At 43.6% G+C, this 18327-nt stretch overlaps 1 protein-coding gene across 1 annotated transcript; it reads left to right on the plus strand.

Annotated features, from left to right (window-relative positions):
* The first annotated feature begins 4383 nt into the window (after nucleotides 1-4383).
* Nucleotides 4384-15656, plus strand: PHB1 (prohibitin 1). Its single transcript, XM_020997660.2, has 7 exons — nucleotides 4384-4435; nucleotides 6247-6372; nucleotides 7493-7654; nucleotides 11048-11190; nucleotides 11359-11475; nucleotides 13791-13886; nucleotides 15299-15656. The coding sequence occupies exons 2-7, from the start codon at nucleotides 6285-6287 to the stop codon at nucleotides 15509-15511; spliced, it is 819 nt and encodes a 272-aa protein (XP_020853319.1). The 5' UTR covers nucleotides 4384-4435; nucleotides 6247-6284; the 3' UTR covers nucleotides 15512-15656.
* Nucleotides 15657-18327: the final 2671 nt, after the last annotated feature.

The raw sequence follows: 18327 nt of genomic DNA on the forward strand, positions 1-18327 counted from the left end.
ACAATGCTTTCCAGATTCCTTTAATAATATTACTTTGGGGGCAGCTAGGTGGAGTGGTGGATAGAGCATCAGCCCTGGATTCAGGAGGACCTGAATTCAAATTTGGCCTCAGATACTTGACACTTACTAGCTGTGTGACCCTGGGCAAGTCACTTAACCCTGGTTTGCCTCAGTTTCCTCATCTGTAAAATGGGGATAATAGTAGCACCTACCTCCCAGAGCTGTTGTGAGGATCAAATGAAATAATAATTATAAAGCACTAGTATAGTGCCTGACACACAGTAAGCACTTTATAAATGTTAGCTGCTATTATTGTTTTCATTGCTGCTGCTGTTATTGGTACCCATATGAGTCACCAAAAGTGGGTAGTAACATGTTTTGGGAAAGTTCTCTGTCCTGTCTTCAGTACACACCCAGGGAAGAGGGCAGACTTCTCTGCTGTCATTAAAGTTTAATGAACAGCTGCCTCAGTCAGTCCCCCTGAGTGGCGAGGCACCAGTCAGCACTCCTCACTTCTTCATCCTCTGACTGTTTTACTGGATGATCTCTCAATTGACCTCATCCACAATATCATTCCTTGGAATGGCAAGCAACTCCCTCCCCTCCAGGAAGAGTCTCAAGACTGTGCCGTGGTGATCCTTCTTCTTCCCTTTCTCCTCTATCTTATCATTATTTTTTTTTATTATTATCCTTCAACCTCCTGACATTGGTCAGAATTCATTTCTAAATATTCAAATCCTTCATTTGTGCTTTCACACTGAAAGTCTTCTGAACTGTGGGTTTTTTCCATGTGTTTCAAACACTTTATCCTCCCTGGTTGTCTGTAGAGAGAAGAAACATTCTCAGAGTCCCTTGACCTTCTTATCTAGGAGGAGACCAGCCTGTACTTTTAGCAGAGACAGCAGTCATTTGGCCTTCTGGGAAATAAACACAACACATTACAAAATCCACCCCTGCTCTCCATACCTACTGGAACTAAAATCCTCAGCTCTTTGATATGCTTGTTAGGAGTTCCCCTGGAAACCAACTTGTGGCAACTTCTTGGTGCAGTCTTCAGCTCCCAAGCCGTGACTCGTGACTCTTTTTCCCTCATTTGTAGATAGCCAGTTAGCCCTTAACTTACTTAGCCTTTATCTTGCTTGAACAACTTGTTTTTACTAACTCGTCTATCTTAATTTATCTTACAAACTTCCTTCTTAAGGAGCTCACATTCTATGCTTTTGTATAGAAACAAGATGATAAAGCACAGTTAGGTTTCAGGCCAACCCTGGAATGACTTTTAAAGTCTTTATGTAGATGAACAAAGAATACTACAACTCCATTTCTTCAGACTAAGGTTTGCAAAGCATTTTCTCCCCAATACCCAAGCAAGGTGCAGTAGCATACTGGGCCTGAGGCAGGAAGATTCATATTTCTGAGTTTAAATCTGGCCTCAGACACTTAATAGCTGTGTGACCTTGAGCAAGTCATTCAACCCTGTTTGCCTCAGTTTCCTCATCTGTAAAATTAGCCAGAGAAGGAAATGGCAGACCATTCCAATATCTTTGCCAAGAAAATCCCAAATAGGGTCATGAAGAGTTGGACATAGCTGAAATGACTCAACAAAAGGCCCTTAATCAGTGCTTTTCATTCATTCATTCTATCCATACTGCCATACTGCCTCTCAAAGAACCTGACTACTTTTATGACATTATTGCTCCCATTCTCAAAATCACTGCATTAAAAATAAATAAATCCCAGATTTGTTTATGTGAATGCTACACTCCCCTCATTAGAACGTAAACTGGAACTGTCTCATTTTTGTATTTGAATTCCAGTCTCTAGCACAGTGCTGAGTAGATGCTTACTAAATAAATGACTTCTCCTTTCCTGAATCCCAGGCCACAGTCTTTTCCATCATAATATTTCTTTATTACTATAGTCAATTAAACACTCTTTAAAATGCCTACTTTGCTAGTTTCCTCAACAGAAAATAAGAGTGTTGGACTAAATCATCCTCAGAGGATAATCTTATGCCTATACAATCCCCAGGAGCCTAGGACTTCCTCAAATCTCTGCTACAACCTTTATAACACCCTTGGACTGCACTCCTGTCCCCACTTCCAAGTGAATGATCTTGGCAATATGGAAGTAAATAACAAAAAGTCAGAAATAAAAAGAATTAGGAAGCAAAGTTCTAGCAAAACCAATATTCAAGATTCCTGAATTTCAGTGCTTTTTAATTAGCAACTGTCTACCCAGGCTCATTAATAATGCATGTCATAGAGAATAGGAAAGAAACAAACATTTATTAAGAGGCGACTATGTGCCAGGCATTGTTTTAAACACTTTAGAAATATTTGAACCAAATGATGAACAGGTAGATTTCAGAAAAACCTGGAAAGACCTGTACGAACTGATGCAAAGTGAAATGAGCAGAACCAGGAAAACATTGTACATTGTATCAGCAGCATTGTGTGATGATCAACTATGAATGACTCAGCTCTTCTCAGCAACACAATGATTCAAGACAAGTACAAAGGACTCATGAAAGAAAATGCTATCCACATCCAGATAAAGAACTGATGGATTCTGAATGCTGATCAAAGAATATTTTTTTCACTTAATTTATTCTTTCTCATGTTTCTTTTTTCCTTTTGATCTGTTTCTTCTTTCACAACTGTGACTAATATGGACATATTTTTACACAACAGCACATGTATAAACTATTTCAAGCTGCCTACCATTTTCAGAAGAAGGGTGGGAAGGGAGGGAGAAAAATTTGGAACTCAAAATCTTGTAAAAATGAATGCTAAAAATTTTCCTGACATGTAACCAGGGGAAAAAAATTAAATACTATACAAAGTGAAAAAAGAAAACCCAAACATTTGAACTTCACAACAACCCTGGAAGGTAGGTGTTATTATTATCCCTATTTTACAGTTGAGGAAAGTGAGGTAGGCAGAGGTTAAGTGACTTGCCCAGGGTCACTCAGCTAGTTAAGTGTCTGAGGTCTCATTTGAATTCAGCCATTCCTGACTCCAGGCCCAGTACTCTGTCAACTATACCACCAGCTGCCTCTAAAGGGATTTGGGGGAAGACTATTAATGGCTCAGCCCAAACCTGTACTCATTATGGGAGAAACAACTCAGAGTACACCTTCTCACCATTCTCCAATCTCTAACTTTTCCCACCTTTGAACAAGTTTGCTCTTTACCCCTAATGGTCTTCCCCTATATCCATGAGGCCCTGCAGGGTCTCACCTTTTTTGATCCCTAAATCCTTACCATCCAACACAGTGCCCTTCAAATAGTAAGTCTTAATAAATAAACGGATGTTGAACTAAAATAGAGTCAAATCTCTTCCTTTTAAATCCTTCTCTTCCTTCAAGGCCCAGCTTCGATTTATGACCTCCATAAATATTTTCCTTGATCACCCCAATTGGAAGTAATTTCTCCCTTCCAGGCTTTTTCACATTATCCTGTTTAAAACTCTGCTATGTATTTATCATGTTAAAACTTGAATCATAGCTATTTTATATTTTTATTTTCTATTTGCATGATAGCTATTTTTATATTTGTATACTCTCTCTACAAGTCTGGGGGGTGGCAGGATCAGTGTCTTAGCTATTTTGGTAGCTAAAGGCCTAGTACAATGCTTTGCACATATCATAAACATTTGCAGAATTGGATTCAGTGGGAGCATCAGATTCTCATACAAGTGACAGTGACTGCATTAAGGTCTATAACTTGAGGTGGAGGCTTAAGGAGTTCTGCAACCCTGCTTTGGAATCCCCACTGTGACTCTGGGAGAGTCACTTCAACTTTTCTGTGCCTCAGTTTTCCTATCTATACAACGAAGGGGTTCCACCTGTCAATCTCGGACCTAAGCATACCCAAAGAGATTTTGGTCTTTTCACGTGTAGCAATACGACATGTGGAAAAAGAGGAGAGCAAAGAAGTCATTGCCAAGACTAAGCAGTGAGCACTCAGTGCCCTTTCTCCTTCTTAGTCCCCTAAGTCATGCCTTCATTGAGTCGTTTTCTATGTCACCAGCCCCATTCCCTCAACCACTAGCCCGAAAAAGCCCTGAGGTTACCTCCCCACATGCAAGGGCATAGTAGACGCTTCCGGCCGCACGTGTACTCATCCCAGGTGAAATACAACCCCAGCAGCCTTTGGGGGGGGCTAACTTCGTACCAGTCCAAACCAATGGGAAAGGACTTTCTTCACAAGTTAAAAGGCAGCGAAGCATACCGGGAATTGTAGTTCCCTCTTATTAAAAAAGTAGGAGCTCAGGACCCACTCTTGAACCACCAATCCCAGAAGGCGCCACGTCCCTGTCAACCAACAGGAAGAAAGGTCCTTCAAGAGGGGGCGGTGAAGGGAAGGAGGGACTCTACGCAGGCGCAGTAAGTAGGGTTGGGGAATTCATGTGGAGGTCAGAGTTGTGTCTGGTGAGCTAAGGGTTTGGGCCTTTGGTGACTGCCGCGCCGCGCCCCCCTTCCCGCGTGCTCCCGTGGGATACTGAGGGGAGGGAGCTCGAAGAAAGGAGGGGGTAGTTGAAGAAGGGGAGGGAAGTAGAGGGGCTGAGAGCCAGAATGAGAGAAAGTGTGAGGAGGCTGAGGGAGAGAATGGAGGGGGAGGCTGAGGCAGAGGAGGAGTGGAGGGGGGAGGGAAAGAGAAAGAATGGAGGAGGAGGCTGAGGGAGAAGAGGAATGGAGGGGGAGGCTGAGGGAGAGGAGGAGTGGAGGGGAACGCTGAGAAAGGGAAAGAATGGAGGGGAACGCTGAGAGAGGGAAAGAATGGAGGGGGAAGACTGCAGGAGGGAAGGGTGGGGGAAGCCTGAGGGAAAGGAGAAATGGAGGGGAAAGGCCAAGCTTAGTGTGATAATGGGAGAGATGGAAGGAAGGAAATGGTAGAGGTATGGGAGTGGAAGTAGACTCCTAAGAGGCAGAGTTTGAGAGTTAGTAGCCTGGTGTTAGTGAAAAAGATTTGAATTCTAAATCAGAAAATCTAGGCATGGCTTGCTTTGGTTGTCATTTTCCTTATGTGTAAATGAGGAGTTTGAACTATTTGGTCTTTGAGGTGTTTCTTAGCTATGCAGAAGCAGAATGGATAGAAAGGCCTCAAAGCCAGGAAGATTATCTTTAAATTCTTTCTCTGATACATGCTGGCTTGTGACCCTGGGCCAGTCACCTAACTTCCCAGTGCTCCAGGCAACTCTAAGACCATAAGTTGCAGAGAAGGTGCCAACCTGCAGTGCTAGAAGTTTTCTCACACCATACCAGGGGTTCTTAAACTTGAGGTGCAAGGATAGTTTTCAGAGGGTCTATGAACTTGGATAAGAAAAAAAAATTGCATCTTTATTTTCACTAGTCTCAAACTGAAATTTAGCATTTCCATCTATTAATGAATGTAGGCAGTGAACATTCTGAGGCAAGATCCATGGGCTTTACCAGATTTCCTAAAGGGTCCATGATACAAAAAAGACCCCTTGTTTATTACAGTGAAGTTATAGGTCCAGTCCCTATAGTTAGAAAACCTGTTCTCTTAACATGTGGTGTATTGGAGAATAATATGGGATTGAGGGGAGGAAAAAATGAGACCATCTCTACAGTTAAGTGAGATTTCTGGTTTCTAATCTAATTTCTTCTGATCTCTGAGAAACTTTCTTAGCTTTCCAAGACTATCCCTCCTTAACACTCCTTCCCCATGCTCTACTGTCATGCTGCCATCCATCCAGAGGACTTTTCTTCCCAGTCTTTCCTTCCTCTGATAACATGACCTGATAACATAGAGGAAAAAGGTGTTAGTAGGCCTACAATCAGTATTGCATTGCACATTGATTTTCTTTTTTTAAAATTGGAATGGCTTTTGATGAACTCCCCATCCTCTTACCTCATCCCTACTGTGACAACTAGAATCTGTTTTTGTTTTGTCAAGGGGGAAGGAGCTTTAACAGTGTGAAGTTAAATGGTGCTGGAGATCCGGCCCATGACTTTGGCCTTAGGCTTACCATGCCCTACCTAATGAACTACTTTTCCCAGCCACTTCCAGCCCCTACCCATCATCAAGTGTTTGTAACTGAAGATGAACACAGGGGAGCTGTAACTTACTGAATTCTTAAACCTGTCTTGGGGTATTAACCTGCTGGGCTAAAGTCAGGCAGAACCCTCATGAAAGTAGAAATCTTATCCTGATTAGAAAATGAACTCATTGCTTGGGAATGTATGGGCCAGGCTAGTCTTTTGTTTTCTCCCTTTAGGTCTGAGAGGCAGAAGGCCAAGACCATCTGAAGAAGACATGGCTGCTAAACTGTTTGAATCTGTTGGCAAGTTTGGCCTGGGCTTAGCTGTTGTAGGAGGAGTTGTCAACTCTGCCTTATATAATGGTGAGGCACTGAGGAACAGCAGTTTCCTGACTCCTACTAAGGGTTCCTATTGTCCAGTGTAACACTCCTGGTAGTGATCACTATCTATGAAAGTGGTTGTCTAATAAGACTGGTCCTTCCATGCTGTGTATACCCACTATCATGTTGGGTTTGTTGCTGTTTAAAAAGACCTTGGACAACTTTTTAGACTTTTGTTCTTCCCACCCCTTGTTTACAAGTGTCCCTGCCTTTGATGTTGCTGAATTGTTAAAATCATGCTCTTCAGGATCAGATAACTAACAGAGATGTTACCTCCCTTCTACCTTGTGTGGAATGTCTTCATAGGTGTCCTATGTAGTTTTGGGGAGCCTATCAGATCCCATAACTGCTTATATAGGGCTAAAATAGCACATCCTAAGTGCACAGTCAGGAAGTAGCAGAAAGGCAGCCTTCTGGTCATGCTGCTATAGGAATGAGGAAAGTTCTCCTTCATGGCAACAATGAGTAGAGATGCAAACACCTGTATGGCAGGTTCCTGGGACAGTTTCTCTTGTCCAATAGCCACATCTATACACATAGATGGCAATCCTCGCTAGACATGATCTTTGACTTAGTATATGTTGCATAGGATATGTTACCCTCCCAATAAAGCTTTGAGAAAAAGGCATCAGAGAATTAGAAGTGGAAGTTCTAAATGTCAGACTTCCATCTAGAGTGCTGCTCTAACTGATGCTGCACCTGAAAAGCATTCAGTTAAGTTGAAAGTGTGGTATGTGACCCCAGTGTGATGACCCAGATGGAGACTTTTTTTTTGTAAATGTGGATTGTCTGTTCCTGGAAATATGCTCAAGGGAGAAGGTGGTTAATCATAAAATCAGCGATTTCATCTTCCAAGGAGAACCGATGGTAGGGAACAGATGCTATTACCTAAGTCCTTGGGGAAGCACATGGGATAGGAAATGATTACTTGCTTATGTGACGCTTTAGAATCCTTTAGGGATATAGAAGTTCAGGAAGAGGAACCAAAAGGATGAAGTCTTACTAAATGGACTTAAAGCACCAAGTCATCCTATCCCATGTGTGAAAGAGTTTATCAGTAAGTTCAGTTTCCTGACTTGTTCTTTTCCTTCCTCCTTTCTAGTGGATGCTGGCCACAGAGCTGTCATCTTTGATAGGTTCCGTGGAGTCCAAGACATTGTTGTAGGGGAAGGGACTCATTTTCTCATCCCGTGGGTACAGAAACCAATTATTTTTGACTGCCGTTCCCGGCCACGGAATGTCCCAGTAATCACCGGTAGTAAGGGTGAGTATTCCTTATGGGTCACTATGGAAAGGTAGCTTTGGATGGTCAGTTGATCCCAAAATATGTTTAGCATTTGCTGTGCTAGATGGAGTTAGCCGAGTGGTGTAGTGAATAGACACACACCCTGGACAAGTCACTTAACCCTGTTTGCCTCAGTTTTCTCATCTGTAAAGTGAGATAGAGAAGGAAATGGCAAACCACTCCAGTATCTTTGTCAAAAAAAAAACTCCAAATGGGGTCACAAAGAGTCAGACACAACTGAAAAATGACTCAATCAGTGCTAGGTATTAGCAAAATCCAGAGGGAGGAGGAAACCAGTCCCCATACAATAGAAGCCCCCAAGGTAATTGAGGAAAACATGTATTTCTTTTTTCTGTGAGTTTCTACTACAGTATAATTGGGGGATGAGGGGAAGATAAGCTATGACATACAAAGCTAAGAGACACAGGATGTATATGTGTGTGTATGCATGCATGCACATGTATAAACATACACACACATGCACATCCTTCGCTGAAGTTCTATTCCAGTCCCTAATTGTGTTGTGAAGATAAGAGTAACTTTGGATTTTTGAACACTATATGGAGCATAGACCTTTGACAGGCCTTTCAAACCTAGAATGGCTTTTTGGTATGGGCATGGTAACAAACTATATCTAATATGTGAATATAAATATAGTTGAATGTTTGTATACATATGAAGTCTAAAAATGTAATACTTCTGCCCATGCCGTGTTCTCCTTCCCCTTTCCCCTCCTCACTCTCCCACCTAATTCATGCCTTACTGGGGGTTCATCACTAATACTATCGTTGTATGAGAATAACAGTATTGTAGTTATTGCTTTACCATATTGAAGCTGATAAATAAAACAGCCTAGTGGTCTTTTTGATCCACCTTGGATGATTGGATGTTTTTTAAACTACTTAGTAAAGCTTGGCCCGGCAGCAAGGAGGCACTTCTGTTGGGTGTCCATTTATCTGATGCCAAGAAAGGAGATGAAAGGTTGGCTGGGGTGAGCTCATTGGAATTTGAACTGGAAAACCTAACTCTGAACTCCCCACCTTATATGCATTTAAGTCTGTGCCTCTTTGTTCTTAGGTGGCTTCTCATATGTGTTCTCTTGGGAAAGTCCTTGAAGACAGAGATTGGTTTTGGTTTTCCTGTTTCTTCAGAATCACCTCTCTCTACCCACAATATATCAGGGTGGGATATAGGACTGCCAGATAGTGAGGACAGTCTGTAGCTTTAACAGCATTGGAGAGGGGTGGCTTGATAAATACCAACACATTGCTGAAAGATTTACTTTCAAACAAAAGTGAATGTCCATCATCGTACTATAGGAAACAGTGTTGTAGGAAAAGTACCACACTTGGAATAAGACTTAGGTTTGAGTCTCAGTTCTTCCACTTAATAACTGTATGCAGTCAGGTAACCTGTCTTCCTCAGTTTTCCCATCTATAAAGTGGGAATGGTATCTTGCCTCCTTTCAGAGATGTCCTGAAGGCTAACCTAGAATATATATGGAAAGTAATTTGCAATCTCAAAAGCACCATATAAATGTAAAATGCTATTTGTTATTGTAACTTCTCTAAAGTAATGACAAATGGAATGTGTGTGAGGAAGTTAATTCTGGCCTTGGGGAAAAGTGGGTTGTACTCCCAGGGTTCTGAAGGCCTATCTGTGCTTCAAGTTATGACATCATTCATCTGTCTCCTCACTTGGCATATTGGGCTTCTTCTCAGTACCTAACACATAGTAGTCTTATTGACTGATTCTCTTTGTCACTTAGCATCTTCGAGTATTCAGTCTTAATTGCTAATAATCAAGGGAGGTTTAGGATAAATGAAAAGTTATCCATCCTTCTTGGGAAACTTTTAATTGCCTGACTGCATGTGGTAGGTGGCCTGTTAGGTTCTGTGAGCATGTTTGTGTGTACACACACTCGCACACAATGAAAAAAATATTGGATTTGGATTTAAAGAACCAGAATTCAAATCTTTACTCTTCTGCTTACTACCTGTGTGACCTTGGGCAAGTCACTTTACCTCAGTAGTCTCTCTCTCTCTCACACACACACACACACAGAGCGCATGAACAACAGATGCAGGAAGCCTTGAATTAGACTTTAAAGGGATCTCAGATTTCTCAAAGGTAGAAGTGAGAGGGCATTTATCCCAGGAATGGAGGACAGGCTGCAGAGGCATGGAGACAAAAGGTAGAAAGTTGTATACAAGGAACAGAAAGGCCATTTTGGCTGAAACATAGAGGGCATGAGTGGAGTAATGTGTAATAAGCCTAGAGAAGTAGACTGGAGCCAGAAAAGCTTTAAATTTAAATGCCCTCCAGAAGTTTTATTCTTGGGGAAGTAGGGACTGTAGAGTTTTGAATAAGGAATGACATAGTCAGACCTGGGCTTTAGGAATATCAGTTTGGAAGCTGTGTGGAGAATGAAGTGAAGAGACGAGAATCCTGAGGCAAGGAGACCAATTAAGAAATTATCAGAATAGTCCAGGCAAGAAGTGATAAGAGCCTGAGCTAGGACAGTGGCTCTATGAGTGGAGGAAGGGGACAGGTATAAGAGCTATTGTGAACATGGAATCAACAAGGACTGGCAATTGAAAAGATAAGTGGAATGAGGGAGAGGGAAAATTCAAGAATGATTCCTAGGTTCCAAACCTGTATGCCTGGAAGAATAGTGAAAGTTATGAAGACAGATGAGTTGGGGGAGGGTGGGGGAGAAAATGAATTCTGTTTTAGGCACGAGTTTGACATGCCTATGGGACTTCCAATTATGAAAGTCCAGTAAACTGGTCCCCAAAGAAAACATGCTCTGTGTGTGTGTGTGTTTAACTCTTTTGGTGGAGGATTAGGAGCAGCACCCCAGGCTGAGGCAAGAAACCCCTGTAGACTAGTCGGTCCCATTGTGCCATAAGAGAAGTGGGAAGCCTTGTTCCTGCCTATCCACTGGTGATGTAGAACTCAAGAGAGACTAGGACTAAATATGTAGATCTGGGAGTCATGTACAGAGATGATGAGATCACTGAGAGAAAAGGTCTAGACAAGACCCAGGACAAAATCATGAGGTGCATCTACAGCTGAGGATGCGACTTTCAAGATGATCTGGGACAAGATACTAGAAAGGAGTGACCCAGCAGGTAGAAGAACCAAGAGAAGACAGTGTCATGAAAACCTTAGAAAGGAGAGAGAATCTGGGAGGAGAGGGTGGTCAACAGGATCGAGTGCTTCAGGGTAGTTTCCTGACACGAAAACAGCCTAGCAAATTGGCTTCTTTTCTTACTTGGGACAAGTTTGGGGTGGGAAGTTGGTCATGTAAGATTTCTGTGGCTCCCAAACCCAACTTGTCATGTCACCTTTTTTCTTCCTTGGGTGCAGATTTACAGAATGTCAATATCACTCTTCGTATTCTCTTCCGACCTGTTGCCAATCAGCTGCCCCGAATCTTTACCAGCATTGGTGAGGACTACGACGAGCGGGTGTTGCCGTCCATAACCACTGAGATCCTCAAGTCAGTGGTAGTAAGTAATCGGACAGCACGTGGGCTGGAACCAGACACCTTATGTATTGCAGGAGGCAAAGAAATTTAGCTTTTGGTTAGTTAGGATCTGGGTGTGGTGTCTTGGTTTGTTTGTTTGTTTTCCTGCTTCCTCACTGCTCTCCTGTCTTCCAATCTTCTTTTGAGCCAGGCTCGATTTGATGCTGGAGAATTGATCACCCAGAGAGAACTAGTCTCCAGGCAAGTAAGTGATGACCTCACAGAGCGAGCAGCAACCTTTGGGCTCATCCTGGATGATGTTTCTTTGGTAAGATTCTTAGGGACAAATGAGTTAAGTCTGCAGCCCTTGATTTTGTACTTGACTGTCCCTATAGATATTAGCAGTTCCTGTCTTGCTAACTTCCCAGCCATATATTGAGGCCAATGACCGAGACTTGTGTTAGACTTGAGAGTGCTGAGGCTTCTTGTCAATATGAAGCGGTCTTCTTGGGGGTAGTATAAGCTTTAGTCATCTCTGCACAAGTCTGACAACTTATAAGGCTGCCCTCTGCCATGCACATTTTTCTTATAACCCCTGGCCCTCCCCAGACTCCCCCTTGCCATTGAATCTCTTACCCTTGTAGAAATGTGAGCTGTCCTCACAACCCCCCAGGAAGTGAAGTCTCATTAACCCTGTTTGACATGGGAAAAACTAACTAGAGTAAGGGGGGAAAACCTGGGCGAGCTCTAGCAATTTCTGCCCAGCTTAGACCTCCCTGACTGGCCCTGGGAATTCCATAACACCTCTGGTCTGACACTCTTGTCAGTTGAGCTCCAGAAAGCCCCAGATGAAAGCTGATACAGTGTAAATAACTGGTTTGTTTCCCCAAAGTCTGATATGAGGGGCAAGGGACATCTCCAAGGCATAAGCCATTCTCTTGAGATGTTATAGTCTGTGCATTTATATGGCACTGAATGTCATAGCCCAGACGAAAAACAGTACAGGTGGGATAGCATTTCAGATCAGGAAGGGTGAGGAAAAGGGTTCTTGTTTCTGGACACCCTGGGAAAAGTCATTTGGAGCAATTTGTCCAGGAGGGTGGTGAGGGAGAGTATTTCCTGTTCCATTCTACAGCACATTGCTAGCAAAGGCACCATTTCCCCCCAAGCACACGCAGCTGTTCAAACAGTCACCCTGTCTTCCCCAACACCCACCTCATTCAATCCCCCTAAAAATCCAAAGAGGTAGCAGCCACACCTTGGAATAGATGCGAAAGAGGACTCTGGGCTCCCTCTGTTGGTGAATTGTGGGTTTGCAGCCTTTTGGCAAATGGCACAAAATGTCCTAAAGTTCAACACAGTGAGTGTGAGAATGCACTAAGTAAGGAGCCAAGGAGCTGGTGTTTTGTTAAGTTTCAACTACCTATTATACTCTGGGAAAATGTGGGCTGCCCATGAGAAACTTTATCTTAGAAGCTTGAGATGGTTTTGTGGGAAAAATGTTACCCTCAACTAGCCCCTTTATAGTGAAATCTAATTCTACTTCATTTGCACCCAAGGCCTTTCATTTTTGTAGTAGCTCATATCTCAGTACTGCTTGTGTGCCCTTCCTCCCCAAAACTAACTAAGAAAGATTAGAGGCTAAGCCAGCAGTCAGACAGCTGCAGTTCTGGAGGGGGAATGATTAGGATTGGACTACAAAGTAGGACCCAGGTTGTAATGCTGAGCTGTTATTTGGAAGAGGGGCCTTGGTCTTTTGTGTTAGGGAGAGTACAGGCAGGCAACCAACATCAGATAGAAAAATCAATACTTTAACTTCCTTGATTTAAAAAATAAAGAAGGTAAACACATCCATTGCTCTCTGACCGGCCTCCAGTAGCAGTCCTGTGATCTGATCCCACCGTTCTTATGATTTGGTAGGATACATTTGACCAGCCAGCTGATTTCAGTTACCCATATATTTGGGGAACAGGGCTATAGATAATGAGAATTTGGAACCCTTATTCAGAGAAGTGTTTTTACCTGCCTTCCTCTTCTTTAAACCTTTTACCAGAAGGGCCCTAATTTGAGCTCTTCCTTTTCCCATCCTGTAGTGGAGGTGCTACTGAGAAGTGAATTGGCCCCAAGATTTGGAGAAGTCTGTGGGACTGGATAATCCATAGGGATGGTGCATTGGACTCCTGGGGCATTGAGCTGGCCAAATCCTCACCTATCTGAGACTCCATTTTTCCATCTGACCATCTTTGGAGCTTTAAGCGGAGGAAATCAAAGGACCCTGGGAGAAAACTAGCTAGAGGTGGGGGGCCTGAATTCTGTAAGCTCCCTAAGGAAGTTTAGAGCCAGTTTCTTCTAGTGCTCATAAGCTATTGTGAAAGGCTCCAGCTGTCATTTTCCGTGTGAAATTGCTATATTGGGTGTGACCGAACCGTACAAAGTTGGATATTTCTGGATTACCATGGAACCTTTAGTGAAAACTGTTTGGATCAGAGAACAGGGGAGGGAGGGAAGTTTGTGGCCTCACTGCCTCCTCCAGCTGCTGGAACCATTCCTGACTTCTCTTCCTCCCTGAGGCTGTGGGGGCCTCATGACCAAGCTGTGTGAGCAATTATGCTTCCTCATCTTGTGCTCCCTTTCTCCCCTCAGACACATCTGACCTTTGGGAAGGAGTTCACGGAGGCAGTAGAAGCCAAACAGGTGGCTCAGCAGGAAGCAGAGAGGGCCAGATTTGTAGTGGAAAAGGTGAGTGCTCAACCATATGGCGGAAACCTCTCTTTCTTGTCCCTTTCTCCTTCATTCTTTCCTCTGCTTGCTGGGTGGCCTGAAGATCTGTCTTCTGTCATATGTTCTTCTGGGACAATTTTGGGGAAGAGGGAGAATGAAGAAACAGGACTCAATTCCATCCCATAGTCCTCTAGGAATGGTAGGGGCATTTGAATTTACAGTCTTAAGTCACTTATGGAAAAAGAAAGATCATCCTTAAAATAAAAAATATCCCTACTATGAATAAAAATGTTTCTCCCAGAATATTTTCAGCTTCTCTGAGAAACCCCTTTGAACCACAGTAATATAGTCTTCTGTGGACATCCTGTAGGAGAAAGGACTTAATGGATGAAGCCAGTTGAACCCAATAATATCTTGTGGTACACTTCACTTCCTCCCCACTTTAACTGAATTTCTCTCAGGAAAGGCTCAGAGCAGAGAGAAAGAAAACAGGGCCCAATGTTGAGTTATTTCTGTGAGTTCAACTGGATTTTCTCAAGGACCCCCATTCTGCTATCTAAAATAGTTAGATTTCATCTCTAAACCTAACCCATCTCTCCTATACCACAGAACTAAATGAAACTCTAAATGGTTTAATATGTCATCATTAGCCTAGTATTTTCTTAATCCCTTTTTAAAAATATTTCTGTGTAGAATTGGTACCATAGCATAGATGCTTATAGTTATCCCTCCTTTAAGTTCCCCTAAGGTACAGTTCGTTGTCTTCTCTTCATTTTGCTTTTATAATTATTGTAGGGCTATATTTGTATTGACATTAGTAGGGAAAGAACCAAAAGATACTCCATCTAGGACTTAATTGGACTCAGGATATGTGGGCAGGGATTTGAGTCCTCAAAATAAACTTGTGTGACACCAGAGAGTTCCACTAGTAGCCGTTAAGCATCTATCTATAGAGAGATATAAAAGCCAAATTCCTTTCTTGAAAGTGCTGGATGTGATGGGCATTGTGCTTTATTTGGGGATTGAGAGTTAGGGGTTAGACTGACCCTTGAACTCCCTATGTCTATTCTTTCTTATGCTCTCCTTGTCTCTGGCTTTATCTGGCTCAGAACAGGAGATGTTGGCTGTCAGGGAAATAAGATGGAGCCAGCAGGAATCTATCACGACGATAAATGGCTATATGCAGGGAATGGAGGAAGGAAAAGGGTTGAGTTGTGTTGAAAAATGAACTGAATGGAGACAAGAAAACTTCTAGATGGCTTGGGCTCTTGAGGGAAGAAGAGTTGAAATAAACACTTGGAGCGCTGAGCCCCTCTGGCAGCAAGTGCCAGTAAAAGTAGAATTTTTCCATAGCATTCATTAACTTGTTAGTTTCATTCATTGGTTGTTAGTTTCCTCATTATTGTGGGTTCTTTCCCCAATTCTTTTAGGCTGAGCAACAGAAGAAAGCAGCCATCATCTCAGCAGAGGGTGACTCCAAAGCGGCCGAGCTGATTGCCAATTCACTGGCCACCGCAGGAGATGGCCTAATAGAGCTTCGTAAGCTGGAAGCCGCAGAGGACATCGCATTCCAGCTTTCCCGCTCTCGGAACATCACCTACCTGCCCGCTGGACAGTCGGTGCTCCTCCAGCTTCCCCAGTGAGGCCTGCGGCACCACCGATCCTACCCCACTCAGCCATGATCCAATCCATAGCCTTTTCCCTATCCCCCCACCCAGAATCACTGTGAGATTTAATGATTTGGCTTAAACAAAGGAAATAAAATTAAAGACATTTTGGGATCTTGAATTTCTCCATGAGATTAAGCTCTTTCATTCTTTACATCTGTCCTGTCCACCCCTACTTTAAGTAAGAACTGATGTCTGTCTTGAACAAGTGGCTGGGGTAACACTGCTCTCAACCCTCTGGAGAAGTACAACCTTGGTGCTGCTGGGAACGTGGAACAGGTCAAAGGAAGAAGGGCACAGAGAGATGTGCAAGTAGACAACTTTAATGAACTGATGTAGACCAGAGCTTCCCACCATTTGGCGAGAGAAGATAAGAAAAGGATGGCAGCCAGAGCCTTAGTTAGCTATTGACTATAGTAAGAGAGAGGGTAGCCCTCCATTCATTCCAGCATTTTGTTTATGGACAGTTTAGAGGAGGTGTGGAGGCTCAGGAAGGAAATGGTCCTTCTATTGCCATGAGGCTGATCATTAACTGTGCGGCTAGTAGAAGCAGATGTGTATGTGATTGGTGCTAAGAGAGCTGGCCCTGCTGGAGGTATGAGGGAGACGATTTCCCCCTCCTGTACCCCAAAGGGTTCTAAGGATGGAATGGTCTTTGGGCGAGGGTCCTGGAATAAGATGGGGAAGCTTCCCCCTCATCCCTAGCCCCTTTTAAAATGCTTAGGAGGGAACTCAGTCTGAGGGGTTACATTCAGCGCTGACTGAATGTGCTGTGAGTCCTGAGTTCCCGGCTCTTCTGTTCAGAGACATTGCCTTTTCGGACAGTGTTGTGGCTTGTGTTGTGGAGGGAATGGGAACAGCCGTGAGGAGAGAACAAATTGTGTAACCTGCCTACAATAAATGACACCCAAATTCCCTATCTTGACTGTGTGTGTTATTTGCTAGAGTCCTGAGATTGGAACAAAGCTTTCTGGCAGGTTTGGGCCGCATGTCTTTTTCCTTTCTGGCAGGGGGAGAGGTCTTGAACTAAGTAAAAAGAACTTGGTGTTTCTGTTCCAGGCATATCCCAAACCTGAAATGAATCTTCCCTGGAGTCAGCTGAAGTTTGTCAGCAGATGAGCTATTGAACTGGAGCGGTTAGAGGTGGGTGGGGATGAGACAACTCACCATCATTGGTTGTGGGGACCGCTACCCCCAGCCATAAGTTAAGCAGGTGCCCACCAGCTCTCAACCTATAGAAATGTAAACTATTACTAATGCACAAAAGAAGAACAATGATGGATGACCTAACAGCAGGTAACCCCTAAATTGCTTTGTTTTGATTGAAGTGTTTGTTAGTGAAGGTGGGAATGGGGAGAAAAAGATATTTCCAGTCAGGTTTGTATACCAGATTCTACTTTATTTTGGTAGTATAAAAAGGATTTGACATAGCAGCTAATGTGTCAGTGGGGTTTTTTGTGAGGGGCAGAGGAAGGGAGCCCCCATTGAAATTGGAGAGGATGAATAGTCTGAAAATGAGCCTGGAAATAGATCATTGAGAATGTGTTTTGATTTCCATTCCCAGTTTAATTCCAAGGAGAGGGTCATTAATAGGGCCCCATATGCTGGTCTCTGACCTGAACTGCCCATATCCTCTCCCAGAGCACTTGGGCCAGCTGTCAGCTGGAGAGATCAGGGGTTGATACACAGGTTTGGAACTGAAGACTGAAGTGTCATCCCAGGTTCTACTCCAAATCCATCTCATAAACTCAGCTCTTTATGAACCTCCTCTTGCCATCTGGCTCCCCCTCCCCAAAAGGCCTTCAGTGTGTGCCTCTGATCTTGACCCCGATGTGAACCCCAAATCTCTGAACAAAAGCCTCATATCCTATTTGATGCTCCCCTGGGTTGCCCATCCAGCCTGCCTCTCTGCTACCTCCCCCAGAGTCATTTATCCTTCTCAGAGCTTCGTGTGTCTCCTGCTTTTTTTTTTTTATTGTGAGAACAGTGGGGCCTGAGAATGATGAGGTGCCTGAACTTGCAAAGCACGTTAAAGAGCTGAGCAGAAAGGGAGCATATTTCTAAATAACTTCCAGACCAACTTCCACTGCGGGGCCCTCCTCCTTTCCTGCCTTTTATTGCTTTGGACACCCTTTTGCAGGGAGGCTCCTCTCTCCTCCCTAGGCCCTTTTTAAAAGCACAGTTGCTTTTCCTGCCTTTGGCGGGTGATTGGGTTTCATGCTCCAGGTGTCAGTAGGAGAGCTCCAAGCTGAAGGATGTTCCCCTTTCCCTTCCCTCTCTTCTGTTTCTCATCCTTTCCTTTCCCTTTCCTCTCCTCTGTTTTCCATCCCATACTTTCCCTTCCCTGCTCTCGGTTTCTGTGTTCCTTCTGCCTGCAGCTCCATCCTTTCAGCGGCTGAGCAGGTCGGGTTTCCTGCTGGTTTTGCTGTTAGCCTTCCCGCCTTAGATGGCAGAGGCATATCCAAATGGCAGCCCCAGGGCCTCATTTGGATTTGACTTCCTCTCTCAGCTGCCTATGTAATTCTTTTCACAAATGTTCAAGAGTTGTTAACTGCCTGCCTACCCCTGAGCCCCCCATAGCCTCTGGCTTTCCCTAGGAGTTGCCACAATGGACTTTCATCAACTCTGGTTTCTCTGGGCCTTCTGTCAGAATCAGGTCATGTCTTGATTGTTAGAGAGGGTGTAGGTGGACTGGCTTTCTTGTTCTGGCTGCCACATTTGTATGACAAGGTCAGCAGGCCAGGGTGGCATTAGATCTTGGAATGACAAATGGAAAAAAGATAACCCCTTTA

This window comes from Phascolarctos cinereus, unplaced genomic scaffold (genome assembly GCF_003287225.1).
Source record: "Phascolarctos cinereus isolate Bilbo 61053 unplaced genomic scaffold, phaCin_HiC Scaffold_5;HRSCAF=322, whole genome shotgun sequence".
NCBI lineage: Eukaryota > Metazoa > Chordata > Mammalia > Diprotodontia > Phascolarctidae > Phascolarctos > Phascolarctos cinereus.

What these genes read in the sequence shown, in the direction of transcription:
- PHB1 (XM_020997660.2), top strand. Translation starts at nt 6,285, where the DNA reads ATGGCTGCTAAACTGTTTGAATCTGTTGGCAAGTTTGGCCTGGGCTTA. An exon ending in AGATCCTCAAGTCAGTGGTA is followed by an intron (nt 11,191 to 11,358) that starts GTAAGTAATCGG and finishes CTTTTGAGCCAG; the next exon opens with GCTCGATTTGATGCTGGAGA. An exon ending in TCCTGGATGATGTTTCTTTG is followed by an intron (nt 11,476 to 13,790) that starts GTAAGATTCTTA and finishes TTCTCCCCTCAG; the next exon opens with ACACATCTGACCTTTGGGAA.